This window comes from Tachyglossus aculeatus, chromosome X1 (genome assembly GCF_015852505.1).
Source record: "Tachyglossus aculeatus isolate mTacAcu1 chromosome X1, mTacAcu1.pri, whole genome shotgun sequence".
In the NCBI taxonomy this organism is placed as follows: Eukaryota; Metazoa; Chordata; class Mammalia; order Monotremata; family Tachyglossidae; genus Tachyglossus; species Tachyglossus aculeatus.
This window is the reverse complement of record NC_052101.1, coordinates 73,923,364-73,946,707: the sequence shown is the minus strand read 5'-3', so window position 1 is coordinate 73,946,707 and position 23,344 is coordinate 73,923,364. Positions and strand designations below refer to the sequence as shown.

Sequence of the window (23,344 nt, the reverse complement as noted above, 5' to 3'; positions counted from 1 at the left end):
GGTTTGGTGATGGTTGGAGGATGGGGCAGCACAGGCGAGGAGGGGGAGCAAATTTCCCATGCACTGTCTTAGTTACTGACTTTGTTGGTTGTTGTTTTGCTTTAGCAGGCTCTGGGGCGAGTTCACCTCTGACATCTCCGTCGTCGCCAACTCCACCCTCTACAGCAGGTAAGAGGGAAGAATGAATTATCCTCCTCATTTCCAAGCAGATAGAAAGGAAACATATGAGGGGTCTTCTCCTCGAAAACAGCACTATTGCCTGAGCTCCAGACCCGGCAGTAAGCCCTCTTGGAGCCAAGTCTGTGTGTTAAGAGCAATGAGATTCAGAAAGTTTATGTTTCTATTTTAACATAAACAAGGCTCTCTTTGAGCAGGTTTCACTGTGAATGACTTGTGTTTCAGTCCTCTTACCACACACTGGCCAGCTCTCCCATATCCATCTCTCAGCAAACAAGAGCCATGTTTGTCTCTGGAGGAGAGACACATTTAGATTGCTCTACTGCTAATAATACAGGTTTTAGGCATTGCCTTGCCTCGAGTGTGCTGTATATGGTGATCAGTCCAATTGGTTAACACTCTGCAGATCTGTGTCTTGGTTAATGACATTAGTGCATCTAAGGTACCTACATACTCCATTTTACAGTGCAGATTTTGAATATATTCCATGAGCTGTGAAGGCCCTCTGGAAATCTAGGTGATTAAAAAGGGCCAGTGTAATCCACTTTGAAAATAGAATACAGCTGTTTATAGATAAATGGGAACAGGGTCACCATCTCCCCATGCCTGCTTCGGTGAAGAGTATTCCTGGGTCCACTAGGTGTAGTCGACACAAGAGGGAACCTGGGCTAGGCTTCCTGAGATCCCACCTCTCTGGGGGCAATGGGGCCATTTTCTTTATGGTTTTTCAGCATTGTTTAACCTCTCCCCACCGCTGTTTGGGAGAGGTGCCCAGCCTCACTTGTTCCAAGTCTTGGACAAGCAGGGCTGAAAAGAGCAAGGAATTTCCAGGCATAATTGGAAAGATCCCATACTAGGTCTTCCTGACCTGACAGCTCTTCCTGACCTGACAGCTCTTCACAAACCTGCTGATGGGCACCCCCAAACTCATCCCACTTGCTCTTTCCCTAAAAGCCTCACCCCATTTCCTCCCCCCCCACCCCTCCCTCCAAAGTGAAAAGATGAAACCTGTAACTACAGGGGGGTCTGATGGTCTGGCCCACCCCTCCCTCCTGCCCTTCACAACTCGAGGAGTTCTTCTCTCTGAGCCAGGGGAGGGAGCCAGGGGAGATTATGCAGAGAGGTTAGGAAGATAGAGAACAAACTGCTTCATTAAGGCAGGGACCTTGTCTTTTACTGTACCCTTTTTCAAGTGCCTAGTACAGTGCTCTGCATACAATAGGATCTGACTCTGTCGCTTGTCTGCTGTGTGACTTGGACAAGTCTCTTCACATCCCTGTGCCTCAGTTACCTCATCAGTAAAATGGGGATTAAGACTGTGAACCCCATTCGGGATTTGAACTGTGTCCAACCTGATTATCCCGTATCTACCCCAGCGCTTAGTATAGCGCCTGGCACACTATAAGTGCTTAACAAATGCCATTAAAAAGGCACTTAATAAATACTATTAAAAGAGGGGGAGAGAGTGGTGGCAGAAAAAGGGAGAGAAAAGTGGGGAGACGCAAGCCAAGGGAGAATGGGAGAAATGGGGGGATAGAGGCTGCGAAGAGCATTGAGGGTGAAAGGAGGATGAGAAGGGAAAGTGAGAAGCTAGAGAGGTGACAATACACAGGGGGATGAAGATGTAGAACCACAGGATAAAGGAAAAAGAGAAATGCACTCCAACACAAGTTGAGGTTAAAGGGGAAGAGAAAAGTAGCAAAGGATTGTGTGACAAGGATATGATTCCAGGAAGGGAGGAAAGAAAAAGGAAAACTACTACTTTTTCATATTTGGGCAAAGGTGGGAAGTTTTCAACCAATTTACAGGGTTAAATTTGATATGGCAACACAAGGTAGCCAACTTCTCAGTCAGCTTTCCTTGTTAACCAGCTTAGTGGGGATTGCCACACTGGCTACTGAGTGTGGATTGTATGCTTACCACCCTCTAAACGTGGTCTGTTCAGGTTATTAGCAAACTCCAGAGGAGAGCTGTTTCCTGGGCTCCAACTGTTCGTTAGTCAACAGGATGCAATCAGTCAAGCAATGGTTTTTATTGAGCCCTCACTCAGTGTAAGACACTCCACTGAGTGCTTGGGAGAGAACAATACAACAGAGTTGCAAGTTTCAGATATTGAGATCTAGCCCTTTCCAGAAACATTTCATTAAGAGTGCTAGAGGAAATCAGAATCCTCTTGTTAGTATCAAAGGAACATGATGTTAGGGCTAATAAAATAACAGAGCCCAAGAGCACTCCTGAAACAGAGGAAAGTGGCTGATATTAAATTGTTGCATTTAAATTAATGTTACCTAAGACCTCAGAGAGTTGTGAAAGTGATTAATGTCAATGCAGAGTGGTCTAGTGGATAGAGCAAGGGCCTGGGAGTTAAAAGAACCTGGGTTCTAATACTGGCTTTGCCACTTGTATACTGTGTGACCTTGAGCAAATCACTTAACTTCTCTGTGCCTCAGTTACCTCCTCTTTAAAATGGGCATTAAAACTGTAGAGCCCCTTGTGGGACTGGACTGTATCCAACCTGATTACCTTGTATCTACCTCAGCGCTTAGAACAGTGCCTGGCACATAGTAAGTGCTTAACAAATACCATTAAAAAAATACTTGAAGTATTTACTGTAAACTGGTTGTGGGCAGGGAACATGTCTACCAACTCTGTATTGTACTCTCCCACGCAGTTAGTACAGTAAGCGCTCTGTCAATATCATTGATGAGGATGATAAAGCATTTATTACCAAGAAACTGGTTCTTACCAGGTGAGCTTTTGAAATGAGCCCACAGATCTTATCCTGCCCTCTTCTGGGGATTTGTTGTAGTGCACGTTATAAAAATAATAATAATAGTAATGGCATTTATTAAGCACTTATGTGCAAAGCACTGTTCTAAGCTCTGGGGAGGTTACAAGGAGATCAGGTTGTCCCACGGGGACAGTCTTAATCCCCATTTTACAGATGAGGGAACTGAGGCACAGAGAAGTTAAGTGACTTGCCCAAAGTCACACAGCTGACAATTGGCAGAGCCGGGATTTGAACCCATGACTCCAAAGCCTGTGCTCTTTCCACTGAGCTACACTGCTTCTCTACATCAGAAGTTCTGCTGGCTGCCTGGAGATGTAGCATTTGAGGCCCCAAGCTGGGGAGCATGGTCTGGGATCTCGGATGCCCTCAGATGATGATGATGATAATAATAATAATAATAATGACATTACTTGTTAAGCACATACTATGTGCCAAGAACTATTCTAAGCACCAGGGTAGATACAAATTAATCAGGTTGGACACAGTCCCTCTCCCACATGGGGCTCACACTCTTAATCCCATGTTACAGATGAGGTAACTGAGGCCCAAAGAAGTTAAGTGATGCCCAAGGTCACACAGCAGACAGGTGGCAGAGCTGGGATTAGAACCCAGGTCCTTTTGACTCCCAGGCCTGTGCTCTATTCACTAAACCACTCTGCTTCTAAATGAAAATGTATTTAAGTAAATACAATTTTGGCTACATACAGGGCACTTTTTTTCTTCTCAACTCTTCTTCCTTTCTAGACAGGATATCTCTAAATGAAGTGAGATGTCTTCAGCCCACTTATACCTCAGCAAAGGCTGTGTGAAAGAATAATTTTAGAGATTTGTCCATTGCATGGGAAATGTGACACCCTTCTCTCTGTCTTCCTCCCCACTTCTTCTCTTCCCTGCCAGCCCCCCACCCCCAATACATCCTAACTTAAAAGTGGCTGAAATAAAGAGTGCTGTGAAATAGAAGAAAGAGCCTAACTCAGGATCGACTTAACGTTTGATGGACAGCTGTTAGAATATTTCCAAATTTACACCCTTTTTCAACTTTACAACACTAGCTTTCTATGTCAATCAATAATCTATTAATGATATTTTTGAGCACTTTATGCAGAGCACTGTACTCAGCGCTTGGATCTATAATTCTATTTATTTATATTGATATCTGGTTGCTTGTCTTGATGTCTGCCACCCCCCCCCCCCCACCAACTGTAAGCCTGCTGTGGGCAGGGATTGTCTCTATTGCTGTATCATACTTTCCAAGTGCTTTAGTACAGTGCTCTGCACACAGTAAGCACTCAATAAATGCGATTGAATGAATGAGGAGGACAACACTGTTGGTACACACAATTCCTGGTGTCAAGGAGCTTACAATTTAACAGGGAGACAGAAATTAAAATAAATTTCAGGTAAGGGAAGCTACTGCATATAAGGATGTACACATAAGTGCTGTGGCATGGGGTGAGTACCTGAGTGCTTAGGGGGTAGGCAGTAGGGAGGGAAAATAGGGTGGGGGGATGAGAGCCTAGTCTGGGAAGGCTTCCCGAAAGAGATGTGATTTTGTAGGGCTTAGAGCATGGGATTGACAGTGGGTGAGGCGAGAGTGTGGGATAGTGAGTAGATTGACATTAGAGGAGTGAAGTGTTCAGGCTGGATTGTAATGGGACAAAAGTGAGGATAAGTAAAGGGGAGAGAGCTGATTTGAGTGCCTTGAATCTGATGGTGAGGTGTTTCTGCTTGATGCAGAGATGGAGGGGCAACCATTGAAAGCACTTGTGAGTGGGGAGATATGCACAGAATGATTTTTAGGCATGTGATCTGGGCAATAGAATGAAGTGTGGGCTGGGGAGGGGAGAGATTGGAGGCACGGAGGTTAGCGAGGAGGCTGATACAACAGTCGAGATGTGATATGACAAGTGTTTGAACCAGTGTGATAGCAGTTTGGAAAGGAAAGCGAATTGTGGAGATCAGATGGTAATGGAATCAACAAGGTTTAGTGATGGACTGGAATTATGTGACACTAGTTCTGGGAACATAGATGGTGCATATGCGTATGAAGGGGAGGGGAGAGTGTGTGGGAGCCATGAGAGAATGGGGTAACAGTTTTAAAAGCTGTGACTGTTGGTGATAGTGTGGGGGTGGGGATGGGGAGAGGCCAAGAGGGTGGTCAGGTAGGGCTTGCTACCTGATCTCTGGGTGGAGTTTCTGGGAAGGGTTTGTGTATCCATTTTACTTCCCATGAAAAGCCAGATACCATATCACAGGGCCTCTCTGGTGCAGTAAAAATGTATTAATATAAGCTGTAATTATTCATTTATAACTGATAGAGTACACAAGTTTAGGTACTTTTTGTAAAAACAGGGAATCTGTCCTTGATTCAGGACTCAATCCCACATTTATAACATTAATTCTATGAAAAAATTGGTTTTGACTTTCATTTCAATTTCTGATGGTTTTCAGGAACAAATAGTGCAGTAAGTGTGAGGACTGACTGTATTCAAAATTTGTTCCCTGTGTCTTTTTCAGATAGGGATAAATGCCGGTTACTTACTATTGCAGGGTCCTTGGCAGGACGGAAGCGGCATGCCCTACTGGATAGAGCTTGGGCCTGGGAGTCAGAAGGACCTGTGTTCTAATCCCGGCTCCACCACTTGTCTACTGTGTGGCCTTAGGCAAATCACTTAACTTCTCTATGCCTCAGTAACCTCATCTGTAAAATGGGAATTAAGGCTGTGAGTCCCTTGTGGGACAAGGACTGTATCCAACCCGATTTGCTTGTATCCACCTAAGCATTTAGTACAGTGCCAGGCATATAGTAAGTGCTTAACAAATGGCACTGTTATTACTATTATGCCTGGTCCTGGGGCTGGACTGTCTAGTGGGGTCCCTTCTGTGAGCCATGAGTCAAATAATGTCATGTGTAGTGTCACTAGAGCTCATGGCATAGTGGATAGAGCATGGGCCTAGGAGTCAAAAGGTCATGGGTTCTAATCCTGGCTCTGCCACTTGTCTGCTGTGTGACATTGGGCAAGTCACTTGACTTCTCTTTGCCTCAGTTACCTCATCTGTAAAATGGGGATAAAGACTGTGAGCCCCACGTAGGACAGCCTGATTACCTTGTATCTACCTCAGTTCTTAGAAAAGTGCTTGGCATATAGAAAACTCTTAACAAATACCATAATTATTATTATTATTAGAACTCCAGTAGCTAGAGTAATGGTAGACATGGAAGGGAGCATGGGGAGTCTTGGTTGGCCACTTATGCCCATCAGGTAGCCTGGGTCCTGCTGGCTTTTATCTGGGAAGGAGTGGAAATTATCAGGAGGACCCCTCCCACACCCCCTCACTGTAACCAAGTAGCATTTCCCAGCATACCTCTCCTCTGCCCTCTCTCTTTCCATGCTTCACCTTGTAGCTTGTTTCAATTAATGGTGTGTATTGAGCGCTTACTGTATGCACAAGGAGTTTTCAATCTAAAGGAGGTCTTCTTTAGAACTAGTCGGACCTTGGTATTCCCCTACCAGATGCTTCTCTGGTGAGATGCCTCTCTGGTGAGCTCGTTGTGGGCAGAGAATGTGTCTGTTTATTGTTATATTGTACTCTCCCAAGCACTTGGTACAGTGCTCAGCACTTACTGTGGTAAGTGCTCAATAAATAACGATTAACTGACTGACTGGTGCCTACATATATGACTGTGAGCTTGTTATGGGCAGAGAACTTGGCCACTAATTCTGGTATTGTAGTCTCCCAGGGCTTAGTGCATGTAGTAAGTGCTAAATAACTACCATTGATTGATATATGAAAGGCTTATTCCCTTCCATCCCTGGAGCCCCACCATGTGCACATAATAATAATAATAACTGTGGTATTTTTTGAGTGCTTACTCTGTGCCAAACACTCTACTAAGCACTGGAGTAGGTGCAATATCAGGTTAGACACAGTCCCTGTCCCATATGGAGCGCACAGTCTTAATCCCCATTTTGCAGATGGGGGAACTGAGGCACAGAAAAGTGAAGCTACTTGCCTAAGGTCATACAGCAGGGAAGTGACAGAGCCTGGATTAGAACCCAGGTCCTCTGACTCCCAGGCCTGTGCTCTTTCCACTAGGCCATGCTGCTTCTCACATAACCTTCCTCATAACTTTCTCACATAATCTCCCTCCAACCCCACTACACACACAGTAGAGTTGCACATCAAGAATGCACCAGTTAACCCATGAATGGAGATAGGATGGAATCCTGGCCTTCTCCTTTCCCTTTACTCTAGGCCCTGCAGGAGAAGTCAAGTTTGTCATAAAGTTTTCTCCTCCAGCCTTCAGTGAGCTATTCCATTGTGCAGCCAGCTCCTGGTGATTCTCACTTAGCCATTTGTTGTGAACTTTCTGCAAAATTTCTTCTTGCTCTTATTCCTCTAAAGATTTTATGAAGGTTTGGACATGTTATTAAAAGATCACCATTTATCCTTGAAATCCTTTAATGGAATCCTTCATTGAGCATTTCTGATCCCAGTTCTTTAAGGTAGAAAAGCTACCTTCAATTGTAGTCTGAGTTCAGAATGATATCAAATTAGTTTGTAATTCAGATGTAGTTACAGGCACTGCTCTGAGCCTAGAATATTTTAGGGGCTTATAGAAGCATCCTGAATAATTATAACAAGTATTGAGTCTTTTATTTTTAATTGGCTGCCTTCCTCTAATAACTCAATCTCTTTTTGAGTCCATTTCACCCAAGAACTTTTTTGCAATAGTTTTGAACAATTTTTCTCCCAAATTTGACTTTGATATTCTGTCGAGTCGGTAACAGTTTGTTTAGAACAAATGTCAATTATATTCATGCATTCATATTTATTGAATGCTCACTGTGTGCAGAGCACTGTACTAAGCACTTGGGATATATGGAGAGCCTGCCTGTTTTGCAACAGTAATTGAAATGTGCAAGCTTTCTTAACATGATCACAAATGTCTTAAACTGCTGAGATGCTAAGTAGCACAATTCATTGTAGTCGTAGAAATGATTTGTCAGCATTCCTTTTTCCATGTCTTTAGTAATAACTACTTTCAGGGAAGTAATATTTTCCTCAAAGGAAGAATTCAGGAAACACCCAATGCACACTGTGTAAACTTGGCATGAATTTATTTTCCCTTCATTAACTGAGTCCTTTTGCCCCGCCCCCCCATAACGCTAATTAAATAGATCTACTATTCTACAATGAATCTTATTTTCTTGACATATTCCAAGCCCCCTGGACTCCTGTATGAGAAACAGGAGACTAGGGGTGCCACATTTGAGTGTTTGTTTTTGATACTTCATGCTGCTGCCCGGATTATTTTTGTCCAGAAACGCTCTGGGCATATCACTCCCCTCCTCAAAAATCTCCAGTGGCTACCAATCAATCTGCGCATCAGGCAGAAACTCCTCACCCTGGGCTTCAAGGCTCTCCATCACCTCTCCCCCTCCTACCTCACCTCCCTTCTCTCCTTCTACAGCCCAGTCCGCACCCTCCGCTCCTCCACCGCTGATCTCCTCACCGTACCTCGCTCTCGACTGTCCCGCCATCGACCCCCGGCCCACGTCATCCCCCGGGCCTGGAATGCCCTCCCTCTGCCCATCCGCCAAGCTAGCTCTCTTCCTCCCTTCAAGGCCCTACTGAGAGCTCACCTCCTCCAGGAGGCCTTCCCAGGCTGAGCCCCCTCCTTCCTCTTCCCCTCCTCCCCCTCTCCATCCCCCCATCTTACCTCCCTCCCTTCCCCACAGCACCTGTATATATGTATATATGTTTGTACATATTTTTTTTACTCTATTTATTTATTTATTTAATTTATTTGTACATATCTATTCTATTTATTTTATTTTGTTAGTATGTTTGGTCTCTGTCTCCCCCTTTTAGACTGTGAGCCCACTGTTGGGTAGGGACTGTCTCTATATGTTGCCAATTTGTACTTCCCAAGCGCTTAGTACAGTGCTCTGCACATAGTAAGTGCTCAATAAATACGATTGATGATGATGATGATGATGACAGCCCCCCTTTGGGAGTACAGCTTGCATTCCGCATCCACTGTATACCTTCAGTCTCCCATGCCTGAAATATATTTTTCTTCTAGAGTAAGCCCATTGTACACAAAGTCTTTGTTTCTGTGATTAAAAAAAAAAAGCAAAGGACTTTTTCACCCATTTCTGTGGAGGAATGCAGATTTGCCATTAAAAGGTAAATCTTTCTGGCACTTACCGAGTGTTCTCTTTGGTTAAATTGAGGGTTCTGCTAGTTTTCTCTGATTTGCTAGCATTTTCATTTGATTGTGAATTGAATCCTTTTTCCTTCGCTTTAAACTCTTGTCCCTCAGCATTTTGTTTTGAAATGGTCAACCAGGGTTTATTGGTATGTTGACTCAGTAAGCCTGCCTCCATTTCTAAAATGATTTCTTTTAGTTGCATTATTGCCAGTTGAAAGTGGATCTGTGTGACTGACACATTTTCAGTTATTGATTTTGCAAGAAAAGTTGACATTCCTCTACCCCATTTGTGTCTTCTGCAATTAACTTGGACTTCTTTTTTTGCTCCCCTGCAGCCCAGCACTTTCTCTTCTCTGTAGCCAGGTCTGGTTGACATGACAAATATACTCTGTAGCCAGCCTAATAGCTAATTGCATTTAGGGAGAAAACCCCCATAGTATATTTTCATCATCATCAATGGTATTTATTGAGTGTTTACTACGTGCAGAGCACTGTACTAAGCACTTGGGAGAGTATAATACAACAGAGTTGATAGACACATTTCCTGCTCACAATGAGCTAACAATCATTGGGAGACAGTGAGGGGGAGACATTTTCTGCTGAAGTGTGTATTTTCTGCCTAGGCAAAGTTGATCTTTCATGCACCTTCAGTGCCTTTACTCCATTCCATTTCATTGTAAATGTCCTGAAATGGTGTTCGAACTTTACATTCTCAGGATTGTTTTAACTCAGTGATACCCAACTGTGCTTCCTAATCTGTCCCTGAAACACGATGCCATCTTCTGTTCTAACATCTTGCCCACTAATAGTTTTCCTTCATTGTGGCTCTTGTCTATCCTACTCTACTCATCGCCCACCACACCGTCTACTACTCTGAGCAGACTCATTCCTTGATTTTGTTTTAGTGCTTTACAAAAGAAAACAAGCATATTTTTAATAGCAAAAAGAAAGACAAATTTGAAAGTATAAATTCCGGTAAAGGCTGGAAACTAAAGAATAGTTTTGAGGAAAAGAGTGGAAATAACTGAGCTCTAGAATGATACATGTATTTTGTAGCCCAGTCAGAATCAGTCTGGCAATGGCTGGCATTGGGGGATGTTGGGAAAGGGGTTGAAGAGTAAGATGGGATTGGCACTGCTGATGCTACTCCTAAGGCTGAGAGCGGTTCCAGCTCCCTGCAATGCTCCCGCTGTCCAGTGGGATTCCTGACCTCCAGGAGATATTGGAAGTGGCCATCCCAATTTGGAAATGGCAGCGGCAGCAGCCTGAGGGAAGTTGTTGAAGCAGAGCAGCTTCTGTCAACATCTATCTCCTAGCCTCAGACAGAGGTTGGGACACACCCCATGGAACCTGTGGTGAAGGTTGTCAATGCCCAGGCTGAGATTTTCAAAACTACTTAGACTTTTAGGAGAAATTTTCATGCTTAAACCATTCTAATGCTGCTGGGCGTCCTTTGAGGATATTGTTGAACCACAACCCAGGAGATGCTATGCTGTAAGTTCGTTGTGGGCAGGGAACATGTCTACCAACTCTGTTGTATTGGACTGTCCCAAGTACTTAGTACAGTGCTCTACACACAGTAAGTGCTCAAAAACTACAATTGATTGATGCTGTCAATCCTCAAAATATACTGAAACTTGAGTCTGAAAAATTAGCCTGGGCTTTCTGCATAATTCCTGAATTTGTGTGGGCGTCCTTGCTTTCTCCACTGCCTGTAGAGACCCCCGACATGTTGGCCTGCCCTTGTCCAAAGCCCATGCTGAGGCCTGGGCTGTATATGGCTTGTGCTTGATAGCAATGAGGTTGAATGAAACAGCAGCAACTGCTAGACTATAAGTTCGCCTCTAGCCTGTAAGCTTACTGTGGGCAGGGAATGTGTCTATTATATTGTACTCTCCTAAATGCTTATTACAGTGCTCTGCATACAGTAAGTGCTCAATAAATACGACTGACTGCTGGTCCAAGCAGCCCCTAAAAGAGTAGCAATTATCACTGCTTTGACTCCCCTGGGTCACCGAGTCCCCTGCCTGGGGTTGGTCCTGTTCTCTGCAATTGCTAGGAGTTCCCTTCTCATACCCCTCCCCACCCTCATGGTCCAGTTATAGATTCGATTCTCAGAGAACAGAGGGATTCAGTAGAGGAAAGAAGCTGTAGATCTTACTCGTCTTATGCTGTTAAGTCATCTCTGACCCATAGCGACTCCATGGACACATCTCTCCCAGAACTCCCCACTCTCCATCTGCAATCGTTCTGGTAGTGTATCCATAGAGTTTTCTTGGTAAAAATACCGAAGTGGTTTAGCGTTGCCTTCTTCTGCACAATAAACCACCTTCGACTCTCTCCCATGCTGCTGCTGCCCAGCACAGGTGAGTTTTGACTTGTACCAGATTGTCTTCCACTTGCTAGCCACCGGCCAAGCTAGGAATGGAATGGGTATACCTCTGCTTGACTCTCCCTCCCGTAGCCGAGACTGGTAGAGTACAGGAAACTCTCCAGGTGTGATCCTGAGAGGGGGTAGACCTTACCCTACTCACATAAAACAAAAGCTGCTATTCATCAATCAATCAATCATATTTATTGATCATATTTATTGAATGCTTACTTTATGCAGAACACTGCACTAAGTGCATGGAAGCATACAGTATAGCAGAATTGGTAGTTAGGTTCCCTGCCCACAACAACTTTACAGTTTAGAGAATGACAGACATTAATATAAATAAATAACTATTCATATTTCAGGTACTTATATGAAGATGTTTGCTTAAAAGGATGGGTTGTGCTCTTGAGTATATAATAGTGAATATAAAAAAATATTATTTTTCTGGTTCAAACGGGTGAGTGGGGAATGCGATGTATTGAGTGTTTTTCAGTGATTTGGTTAATTTTTCAAAGAAATGCTCAAAAATGAGGTTTTCACACAGTGCATTTCTTGTTTATTGAAGTATGCCATGGCAGTGTAACAGGACTAACCAGCATGTGATCTAGACTAATTCTATTGTCTGTTATTGTCTACTTGAAGGACACTAAAATCCAAATAATTATTCTTATGTTTTCTTTCTCTGTCTTTCCTTCTCTTTCTCTCTCTTCCTCTCTCTTCTGCTTTCAGTAGAGCATGCACCATTTTGAACGTGAATTTTCGGTAAAGTAATCCAATGCAGAATATTCTAATTTAAAAGATGCTGTTCTTCTGAGTGGGGAAAATTGCCCCAATTCACCTGGAATGTTTCAATGGCAACCAAAATGAGCAGTGGAAAAGTGAAGAGGAAAACAGTTTTTATCTTGAAGGGTTTGAAATGAAATACAGCATCTTTTTTTCCAGTGACTTCATTTATATTCATCCCACATTCATCAAGGACCTTAAAATTCCCATTTTAACTAGGATGATCATTTAAAATGTAATTTTAAAAGGAAGGTTGAAATCAGCATCAGCTCCACAATGGTTTCCTACATTTCACTTTAATAGTGTAACGTCCTGGTACAGCTGAAATCTTGATTTGAGGGGGCCTGTTTGCTGGTAGCTAAGTGAAGGAGAAAGTGAAAGAATCATGTTGACTTAAAAAAAAAATTTAATAGAAATTGCATTTTTCCTCCTCCCAATCCCCCATTGAAGTTCTCATTTCAATACTACTATTGACTGTAGGTACTCTCCCTGTGTCCAAGTATGCGGAATCATTGTTTGGGGCTCAAAATGTCATAGTAGTGATGATGATGATGATGGCATTTTTTAATTAAGTGCTTACTATGTGCAAAGCACTGTTCTAAGTGCTGGGGAGGTTAACAAGGTGATCAGGTTGTCCCACGGGGGGCTCACAGTCTTAATCCCCATTTTACAGATGAGGTAACTGAGGCACAGAGAATTTAAGTGATTTGCTCAAAGTCACACAGCTGACAATTGGCAGAGCCGGAATTTGAACCCATGACCTCTGACTCCAAAGCCTGTGCACTTTCCACTGAGCCACGCTGCTTCTCAGTAGTGACAGAAGAAGTCCATAAGCTTCCAGACCTCTTGATCCAAAGCTCAGAGGGCATCACTGAGCTCAAACTCATTCATGTCATGGGAGACTCCACCCTCTACAGGATCATGTACCACGGTCTCTCTGAGAACCGCATCTATGATAGCACCGTGGGGCGAATGTTGCTTTTGAGCGGAAGGTGGCAGTTTCACTTTAGATGAATGTGGGGTATGAAACAAGGGCTGGGGCTGGCCAGAGTTGCTAAGATGAGGAGTTTCCTTTCTTCCAACACCCCAATCATCATTATCATTATCATAATTGTCATGATTATTATGATTCATTCAATCAATCATCAATCAATCAATCAATCAATCGTATTTATTGAGCGCTTACTATGTGCAGAGCACTGTACTAAGCGCTTGGGAAGTACAAATTGGCAACACATAGAGACAGTCCCTACCCAACAGTGGGCTCACAGTCTAAAAGGGGGAGACAGAGAACAGAACCAAACATACCAACAAAATAAAATAAATAGGATAGAAATGTACAAGTAAAATAAATAAATAAATAAATAAATAGAGTAATAAATATGTACAACCATATATACATACAGGTGCTGTGGGGAAGGGACGGAGGTAAGATGGGGGGATGGAGAGGGGGACGAGGGGGGAGAGGAAGGAAGGGGCTCAGTCTGGGAAGGCCTCCTGAAGGAGGTGAGCTCTCAGCAGGGCCTTGAAGGGAGGAAGAGAGCTAGCTTGGCGGAGGGGCAGAGGGAGGGCATTCCAGGCCCGGGGGATGGCGTGGGCCGGGGGTCGACGGCGGGACAGGCGAGAACGAGGTACAGTGAGGAGATCAGCGGTGGAGGAGCGGAGGTTGCGGGCTGGGCAGTAGAAGGAGAGAAGGGAGGTGAGGTAGGAGGGGGCGAGGTGATGGAGAGCCTTGAAGCCCAGGGTGAGGAGTTTCTGCCTGATGCGCAGATTGATTGGTAGCCACTGGAGATTTTTGAGGATCATATTTATTTAAACTCAATCATATTTATTGAGTGCTTACTGTGTGCAGAGCACTGTACTAAGCGCTTGGGAAGTTCAAGTCGGCAACATATAGAGATGACCCCTACCCAACAACGGGCTCATAGTCTATGATGCAAACATTTTTTGAGATGGGCCACCTTAATAGTGTTGATGAAGCACTTACTCTTTGCAAAGCACTGTACCAAGTGCTTGGAAGAGTGCAAGACTTAGGAGGCACCTGGCTAAAGTACCTCTGACTGAGTCGAGCAATTGTACTTCAGTCATTTGGTCACTGTGTACAGGGAACTGTACTAAGCGCCTGGGAGAGTGCAGTATAACAGAGTTGGTAGACATTCCCTGCCCACAATTAGCTTACAGCCTAGAGTCCTGTTAAACAATTGTAGAGCTCTGATTATACATGCCTACTAATAAATATTTTAATTGGCAATATACTTGTAAAGAATGCCAGAAAGTAAGTTCAAATGGAGTTTTGAAACCACAGCCTTAAGATTTAAACCGGAAAGCTTCAGAGTAGATCATTGACTCCTTCCCTGGCCTACCTTCCCATCAGCTTATTTAAGGGAAAGAGACTTCTTCCGTATGTGAAGCCTGTTTCTCAGAGCTGAGAAAAGAAGCCCCTCACTCCATCAGCACCAGCAGAAGAGAGATTTTTGTCTCATTAGTTCCTCCTCGCCCTACACCCTACCTTCACCTGGACCTTCCTTCCTCTCCCCCTCGTCCCCCTCTCCATCCCCCCATCTTACCTCCTTCCCTTCCCCACAGCACCTGTATATATGTATATATGGTTGTACATATTTATTACTCTATTTACTTATTTATTTATTTATTTTACTTGTACATTTCTATCCTATTTATTTTATTTTGTTGGTATGTTTGGTTTTGTTCTCTGTCTCCCCCTTTTAGACTGTGAGCCCACTGTTGGGTAGGGACTGTCTCTATGTGTTGCCAATTTGTACTTCCCAAGCGCTTAGTACAGTGCTCTGCACATAGTAAGTGCTCAATAAATACGATTGATTGATTGATTGATTGATTGACCTGAGAGAATTCCAGGAGTTTGACTCCATCCAGGATCACCTTTTACTACAGTGCACAAAGGTATGAGCACTAATAATAAAGGTGGTATTGGTTAAGTGCTTACTATGTACTAAGCACTGCGCTACATACTGGATCAGCATGTCTGACACAGTCCTTGTCCTACATGGGGTTTACAGTCTAAATAGGGATCATCCCTTTTGCTTCCTGGATATGTGGTTTCTCTTTTCCTTCTTTGCAATTCCCTTATCAACTTTTTTTTAATGGCATTTAAATGCTTACTATGTGCCAGTCACTGTTCTAAGCATTGGGGTTGAGACAAGCTAATCAGGGGGAGCACAGTCGATGTCCCACATGGGAATCACAGTCTTAATCCCCATTTTACAGATGAGGTGACCAAAGCCCAGAGAAGTTAAGTAACTTGCCCAAGGTCACACAGCAGATAGGTGGTGGAGCCGGGATTAGAACCCAGTCCTTCTGACTCTCAGGCCGGTGCTCTATCCACTAGGCCACACAGGTCCGCTGGATGTTTTGAAAATACACAACTCTCATCAAAGATTGACTGTAATACAGGATAGCCAAACGATGATATTTATTAAGCCTTTACCCTGTTCCAGATTGCTGGACTAAGTGCTAGGGTAGATACATGATAAGCATAGCAGACACAGTACCCTGTCCCACAAAGAGCTCACAATCTAAATAGTAGGGAGAGCAAATATCTTATCCCCACTTTTCGGTAAGGAAACTGAGGCACAGAGTTTTTGAGTGACATGCCCATGGTCACACAGCAGGCCAGTGGCAAAGTGGGATTGAAACCTGGGTCTCCTTTTCTTCCCCTCAAGCATTCCTACCGGGGAACTGAAAGATTTCCAAGTATGTTTTTTAGAGGTAATCTGACTATGGAGGGGTTGCGTGTCCATGGTGGCAGGATAGGTACCTGCCTATCCCCTGCTGCTCAGCACACTGCCATTCAACTGAACAGTGGTCTGTTTTGCACATCGGGGAAAGGAAAGATGTACGATACTGTTCATTTATGGCAGAACTCTCCCTCGCTCCTGTCTCCCTGCTAAGTGGGTTGGTCTCCAGGTGGGCAGCATCATGCCAAAATAGCCCTAGGGAGAGGGGGGTCTGCCAAACAAAAATGCTTAGGCGCTGCCCTCTTTCCACCCTAAGTCAAGAAAATCATCCTCTCATTTCATCTCAACCTGCCTGCGGCAATTACAATCCTTTTCCTCTTGTTCTGTCCTCAATGGAGTGGAAGGGCCCAGCCGCTAACCATTCTCTGTTATGCTTTCCTATTCCTTAAGACTATTTAGGTGTCCTGAATTGCCACTCCTCATTATCATTAGCTTGCTTTCAATTATCGGACCGTTGCAGTTCGATACTGTCTTTTTTGTCGAATAAGTGGGTTTGCAATAATACCAATAATAATAATAATTGTGGTATTTAAGAGCTTATAGGTGCTAAGCATTGTGGTAGATGCCAGATAATCAGGTGCACCAGATACCAGATAATCAGGCTCACTAAGTAGGAGGGGGCACATAGCGTTCTAGTCCAGAGCCTTTTCAAGTGTGAACCTAAGGAATTGTTGGTCACCGAGTACTTACAGAGACCCTGTCCTATGATGAGTGGGCTGGGAGGGCATGGAGTGAGTGGATTTCGATATTGTTCTCTAAGACAGTATGGTGAAAGTCAGACTTAATGCTGAAGTTTCCAATTTCAGCATAGTTAGGGTCTGAAGAGCCATTTTTGGATTTGGTGAAACAGCACACTTTAAAGAACAAATGAAAAAGTGCCTATTTCTCTTTCTTGTAGTAAGTCCTTACTTGTGCAAAGCACTGTGCTAAGCGCTGGGGTGGATATAAGATAAGATAGCTATTAGGTACCCACAGGGGGACTCATAAATCTCAAAGGTAGGGAGGGCAGGTCAATGGCTGCTCCAGCTTTTGTTTTGTTTTTCTTTGCATCATTACCACCTCCCATCTTTGCACTGCCTCGTGACTTGCTGAGCCTTTAAGCACTAGAACATGTAATTATTTGGAATTATTATGGTTTATCATCTCTAGGTACCTCTCATCCATGGTCACTCAAAATATTTTGGAGTTTGTGTGGGATTTAGCATCCTCCTGATCTCTCTCCCTTAGACACGGTGAAACCAACTGTGATTTCTTCTACAAAATCTTGGTTGTTTTCTGCAGTCCCTTTATGTCTCCTTTATGCAATATCATACATCTGCCAAGACACTCAGTTCTGCCACGCGCTTTGGCTAGAACATTGTTAGGGAACTAGGGGATGTTTGTCCGAGAATATGAGCCTGTTTGGAAACGGTGAGCCATGGTATCAGAAGCAACTGTTTGGGCTCAGGCGTGGGGCATCGGAACCGGTGAGTACTACGTGGCCGGCTTTCCTGAACACAGGATTTTGCAAGGATGCAACCCTTTCATTCTAGGAGAACTTGGTATAAATGGAATTGTGGCTCGGGATGATATTGTTGCTTTCCATTGTTATCTGTTCTCTGCCACCCCCAGCTCTGTGTCCCTTCTGACCCTATCATGCTGTTCCCAACTCACTGTGACTGGGGTTTGAATGTCTTTCCAGATCATGCATATTGTCATGGGAATTAATTACAGAAGGATTTGTACCCTGGGTAATACTGGAACGTGTAAAAACCTAGCTTCATTTACTTGGTTAATGATCTCCCCTGGCATTTTATTACTGAATTTAATTTGGTGTATAGGCAACTGAAAAAAAATGAAGGCACTATATAGCCAGCGATGAGGATATGGGCCTCTGAGAGTCTGATATGCTTGAGTTCTAGTTCAACGGAACCTTTTTAAAGTCAGTCAGTCAATTGTATTTATTGAGCCCTTACTGTGTGCAGAGCACTGTACTAAGTGCTTGGGAGAGTACAATATAATAATAATCAGACACATTCCCTGTCCATAATGAGCTTACAGCCTAGTGGGGGAGACAGACATTAATATAAATAAATTACAGATATGTATGTAAGTGCCATGGGGATGAATAAAAGGAATAAGTTAGGGTGATGCAGAAGGTCATGGGAGAAGAGGAAAAGAGGGCTTAGTCAGGGAAGGCCTCTTGGGGATATGCTGCCACATTTACATTAATCTATAATGTGATTTCAAATAAATGCTGTTGGTACCTTCCCTTCTTGCAGACTCCCACTCCCTTAAGAAGTGGTTTCTGCCCATAGCCTGGCTTTCTAATGATGGTGTTTATTAAAGGCTTTCTATGTGCCAAACACTGTTATAAGTACTGGGGTAGCTAGAAGGTAAAGAGATTGGACACCATCCCCATCCCACAAAGGGCTCACAGTCCAAGATGGAAGGAAAATAGGTGTTTTATTCCCATTTTACAGCTGAGGAAACTGAGGCAAAGAGAAGTGAAGTGACTTGCCCTAAGTTACACAGCAAGCAAGTGCGAGCTAGGACTGGTACCTAGGTCTCCTGGCACTCCAGCCCTGTGCTCTTTCCTCCACAGGAAGATGGGTTTTACTCCAAAGGGAAAACTTTTGCACTACATTATATTTAACAAAAAAGAGTTAACTGAATTGGTCCTGCAAGCTGAAAGCAGGGAATTCAGCAGCTGTGGGAGGTAGGGGAGGACACACACCCACACACAGAGAGAAAAGCAGAAAAATCAATATCAATCATTCAGTCATATTGAGCACTTGCTGTATGCAGAATGCTATGCTATGTGCTTAGTACTTCTGTAATAGAGTATGATGATATCATCATCGTCATGTGATTTAAGCACTTACTGTGTGCCAATCACTGTTCTAAACACTGGGGTAAATACAGGTTAAGCAGGTTGGACACAGTCCCTATCCCACATGGGGCTCACCATAGGAGGGAGAACAGTATTGAATCCCCATTATACTTTTGAAGAAACTGAGGCCCAGGGAAGTTAAGTAATTTGCCCAGGGTCACACAGCAGGTTTGGATTAATACCCAGGTTCTCCGACTCCCAGGGCTGTGAACTTTCCACTAGGTCACACTACTTCCCTTTTAGATATGTTCTGTATTGAAGTGTTTGTCAAATATTATTATTTAAAAGCTGATTAAGAATCTGAGACCTCAAAACACCAAACTCAGTTCTTTGGAGCACTCTGACTTGCATAGAGTAGTTTCACATTGTGTGGTGTGTTCCAAGAGCACAGCTATGATGTACACAGAAACATTTCCACTAAAAATCCTCAAACTTCAAACCAGGATCCAGCTGCCTTTTGTTTGGGAGAGTGTCCAAAGCTGTATGTGTAAGATACAGGGTGGGCATTTCCAAAGAGACATAAAGAGTCCTCTCTCCATTTCCTGCCCTGAGGTTGTTCATGAGAACATGCCAGTAGGTTGAGAAGCTGGCCCAAGAGCAGATTATTTGGGCTAGAGGCAGTGCCAGTTTACCAGAAGCAGCATGGTGTAGTGGATAGGTCTGGGGTTCTAGTCCCGGCTCGGCCACTTGTCTGCTATGTGACCTAGGGCCTTCTCTGTGCCTCAGTTGCCTCATCTGTGAAATGGGGATTGAGACTGTGAGCCCCGTGTGGGACAGGGACTGAGTCCAACCCAATTTGATTGTACTCACCCCAGCTCTTAGTACAGTGTCTGGCACATAGTAAGGGCTTAACAAATACTATTACTATTATTATCATTATTAATCAATCAATCAATCAATCGTATTTATTGAGCGCTTACTATGTGCAGAGCACTGTACTAAGCGCTTGGGAAGTACAAATTGGCATCACATAGAGACAGTCCCTACCCAACAGTGGGCTCACAGTCTAAAAGGGGGAGACAGAGAACAGAACCAAACATACCAACAAAATAAAATAAGTAGGATAGAAATGTACAAGTAAAATAAATAAATAAATAAATAAATAGAGTAATAAATATGTACAACCATATATACATATATACAGGTGCTGTGGGGAAGGGAAGGAGGTAAGACGGGGGGATGGAGAGGGGGACGAGGGGAGAGGAAAGAAGGGGCTCAGTCTGGGAAGGCCTCCTGGAGGAGGTGAGCTCTCAGCAGGGCCTTGAAGGGAGGAAGAGAGCTAGCTTGGCGGATGGGCAGAGGGAGGGCATTCCAGGCCCGGGGGATGACGTGGGCCGGGGATCGATGGCGGGACAGGCGAGAGCGAGGTACAGTGAGGAGATTAGTGGTGGAGGAGCGGAGGTTGCGGGCTGGGCAGTAGAAGGAGAGAAGGGAGGTGAGGTAGGAGGGGGCGAGGTGATGGACAGCCTTGAAGCCCAGGGTGAGGAGTTTCACAGCAAGCTTATTATTATTAAGGGGATGGGAATATAGAGGACAACTGGCCTGAGCACCACAGTGGCCCACTATAGGAGCCCCAATAGCTTTGGGGGGAGGCTGGGCAACAATGGCCTTTTGAATCGATCAGAGTTAATGGAAGAGGACTAAAATTGGGGCTAAGGTGGCAGTTTTATTTTTTGTTCCCTGTTGCCAGGTCACCATTCCCTTTGCCCCTGCTGGGCTCCTCTTGTCCCCATCCCGGGAGCCCAGGGATAAGCAAGCCACGTGCCCATCTCACCCTCTGTCTGCCTAGGCAGCCCAGCGGCTGCTCTGGGGCGGAAGGGGTTGTCTGTGCTTGGGAGCTGCTGCAGCGGCTCTCTGAAGCCCACAGGGTCAATTTACCCAGCTGCCCCACTGCAAGCGACTCTACTTCTGGCCAGCAAGATCTTTCCCTTGCTGCAGATGCAGTTTCAGCAACCCATTTGCTGCGGCTCTTAGAGCCGTTGGATGTATAGTGGAGCCCTGTGGGCCAAGTCACCGGCAGCCAGCCTTGCTCTGGCCCAAGGCCAGATTTTTCCCACTTTTCTTCCTCTAGATCCATCCCCTAAGCCACTTCCTTGTAGATTATGCCCACATTACCCTCTAATGAGAACAGTGTCTGTTTTTCCCCTTCAGAGTACACCTGTGATTTGAAAGTCCTTTTCTGGTACTGAAAATATGACTTAGAACCAGGGAAGGGCCATGATTTTGCTTCTTTCTATTCCCTGGGCTTTCCTTGGCCATTACGACAGTTTTATTTCCTGAAGAACAGTAGGGCTTTCTGGAAAGAGAGGACTCTTTGAGTAGTAGGGCACATGATTTGTCCCAGGACATTAGCCTTCCCTGAGTGTATGAAACTGCATATGGATGTTGCTTTTAGTTGAAATTGGATTTGGGACACTGGAGCCATGGAAGGGCTGTGATTGTCAATTACTGGCCAAGACAGTGACCATTTCTTTTTGCAATCTCTTCATCACAAAACAGAGATGCTGGCTTTTATTAGCATTGCAATGGCATGTTTGGGATTTTCACTTGCATGAATTCAACAGTGATGTCTTTATCACCATTTGACAACATTGCTGAATTACCCAAATCTGTAAAAATAACTTCAGATATGTGCTTTCTTGATTCCGGGAGAATCAGGACTAATGAGCCTTCTTCTCTCACCTGGCCCTCTAGAGGGTGGAACAACTCACCCTCTGGAGCACCAGAGGAAAAAGCAACTTCCTCCTGGCCCTCCAGAATCTCCACTTGAAGCGGGTGAACTCCAGTGTCTTAGGGAAAATCACTCCTTTGGTGGTAGCTGCTTGCATTATTCTCACTTTGCCCACAAACATACCCTTTTCGGTCATCTTCAGCAGTGACTGGGCTGTTGACTGAATTTACCAGTTGTGCATGGCCTGCTATCCTGTTCCCAAAGAGCTCCTCATACCATCCTGAGCAGGTTCTGTATAAGGGGACTGGGAAAAGCCCTTATACTGTGCACAAGGGGAAGGCAAGGCATTCATCTCCCTTTCTAAAGGCCATGGAGGTGTCCCCTCAGGGTTCTCCACTGAGCAGAATCAGGCTGAGTGAGAAATACCCAGTACTAATGAGGGAGGCATTCCAAGGGCCTTAGCATTCCTTTGTCCCATTTGAGTCTTACAGCAGGTAGATGGCATGTGCGCCCATGGAGCCCAAGCCATCCAGCTTAGGACCAAAAAGGGATGCAGGGGAGCCTTCTGAAGATACTTGCCCTCCCTGCCCTCCCCACCTAGTGAACAGCAAGGGGGATGAAAATTTAGAACCATTGATCCCTCAGCAAGGGCATGGCATAATGCATGAAGGGTTTGTCTTCAGAATGGAGAAAAAGCAGGTTGTATTTAATAAGGGATAAAGCCAACCTTCATCTGTCCCTCCATTCAATGATCTTAGCCCTTGGAATATAAAAATAAAATCAGTAGTGCTCGGAATAGCAAATTGTCTGTTTAATTCAAAACGACCAAGATCTGCTAAACTGCTAGTCTTACCAAAGATCTCATTTCATTCTTGGCCATGTGTTAGTTGCATGGTGCCTGAGGGTGGTTTGGGGTGGGGTGTAACATTGACTCAGTCATATACCTTCAATTCAACAGGGGGATCGACCTTCTCTCCTCCACCCCCACCACTGCTGCCAGCTGCGCCTCCACCTCCAGATGTGGATGTACCGACCCAGCTTCCCCCTCACTCCGTGAATGGTACAAGCAGAGGAGCCTTGCTCAGCTCCATCCAAAATTTTCAAAAAGGAACTTTGAAGAAAGCGGAAACCTGTGACCACAGTGCGCCCAAGATCAGCTGAAGTGGATTGTTTGCATTTGGCTGAATATTTAAGGTTTTTCTTTTTTCCACGAAAAAAAAATTCTTCTAGGTCCAATACCTGATTGCCCAGTGCAGAGCAGTCTATTGTTTTGCAGCTGTCTTATGTCAGAATTATTTCAGCTTTTTCAAAAGGAAAATTATTTTTCTAACAGTACTATGTAGCTTGAATGGCAGTGGCATATTGAGATGACTGTTTGGTTCCCTTATTCTAGCTTTAGGGAACACCGCTCTTTCTCTGTAGGAACCAGTTTGAATGTGCACCATATTGGGTCAGTATATTGACCAACTGATTGAAAAGGACAGACTCCTAGCAACAGTCAGTCCTGAGTCAGACCTTGAATTTTTCTGTTTCTATTCTCCCTTTCCCCTTCAAAAATAGCTCCATGGAAACACATTGTTGTTTAAACTATTTTCCCATGCCTTTCTGGGGCTCTGGCCCCTTTTGCTACCATTAATGTCTACAATCCAATTCATTTTAAATATTATCAGAACACCCAGT

The 23,344-nt window shown here is 44.3% G+C and overlaps 1 protein-coding gene and 1 non-coding gene across 10 annotated transcripts in view; one reads left to right on the top strand and one right to left on the bottom strand.

Annotated features, from left to right (window-relative positions):
- Nucleotides 1-22,872, top strand: part of PXK (PX domain containing serine/threonine kinase like) — a 111,871-nt gene extending 88,999 nt beyond the window's left edge. For 4 of the 9 annotated variants that reach the window (XM_038772139.1, XM_038772134.1, XM_038772132.1 and 1 more), the window contains 2 exons: nt 106-168; nt 22,623-22,872. In XM_038772139.1, coding sequence (XP_038628067.1) covers nt 106-168; nt 22,623-22,825 — 266 coding nt within the window. In that variant the 3' untranslated portion in view covers nt 22,826-22,872. Of the gene's footprint in view, nt 1-105; nt 169-3,747; nt 3,774-12,294; nt 12,328-14,808; nt 14,849-22,622 lie in introns of all 9 variants that reach the window. The other 5 variants (XM_038772141.1, XM_038772140.1, XM_038772138.1 and 2 more) reach the window with 5 other exon arrangements.
- LOC119920249 lies at nt 11,565-11,702 on the bottom strand. Its single transcript, XR_005448008.1, has one exon. It is a non-coding gene; the product is annotated as a small nucleolar RNA SNORA7 (small nucleolar RNA).
- Nucleotides 22,873-23,344: the final 472 nt, after the last annotated feature.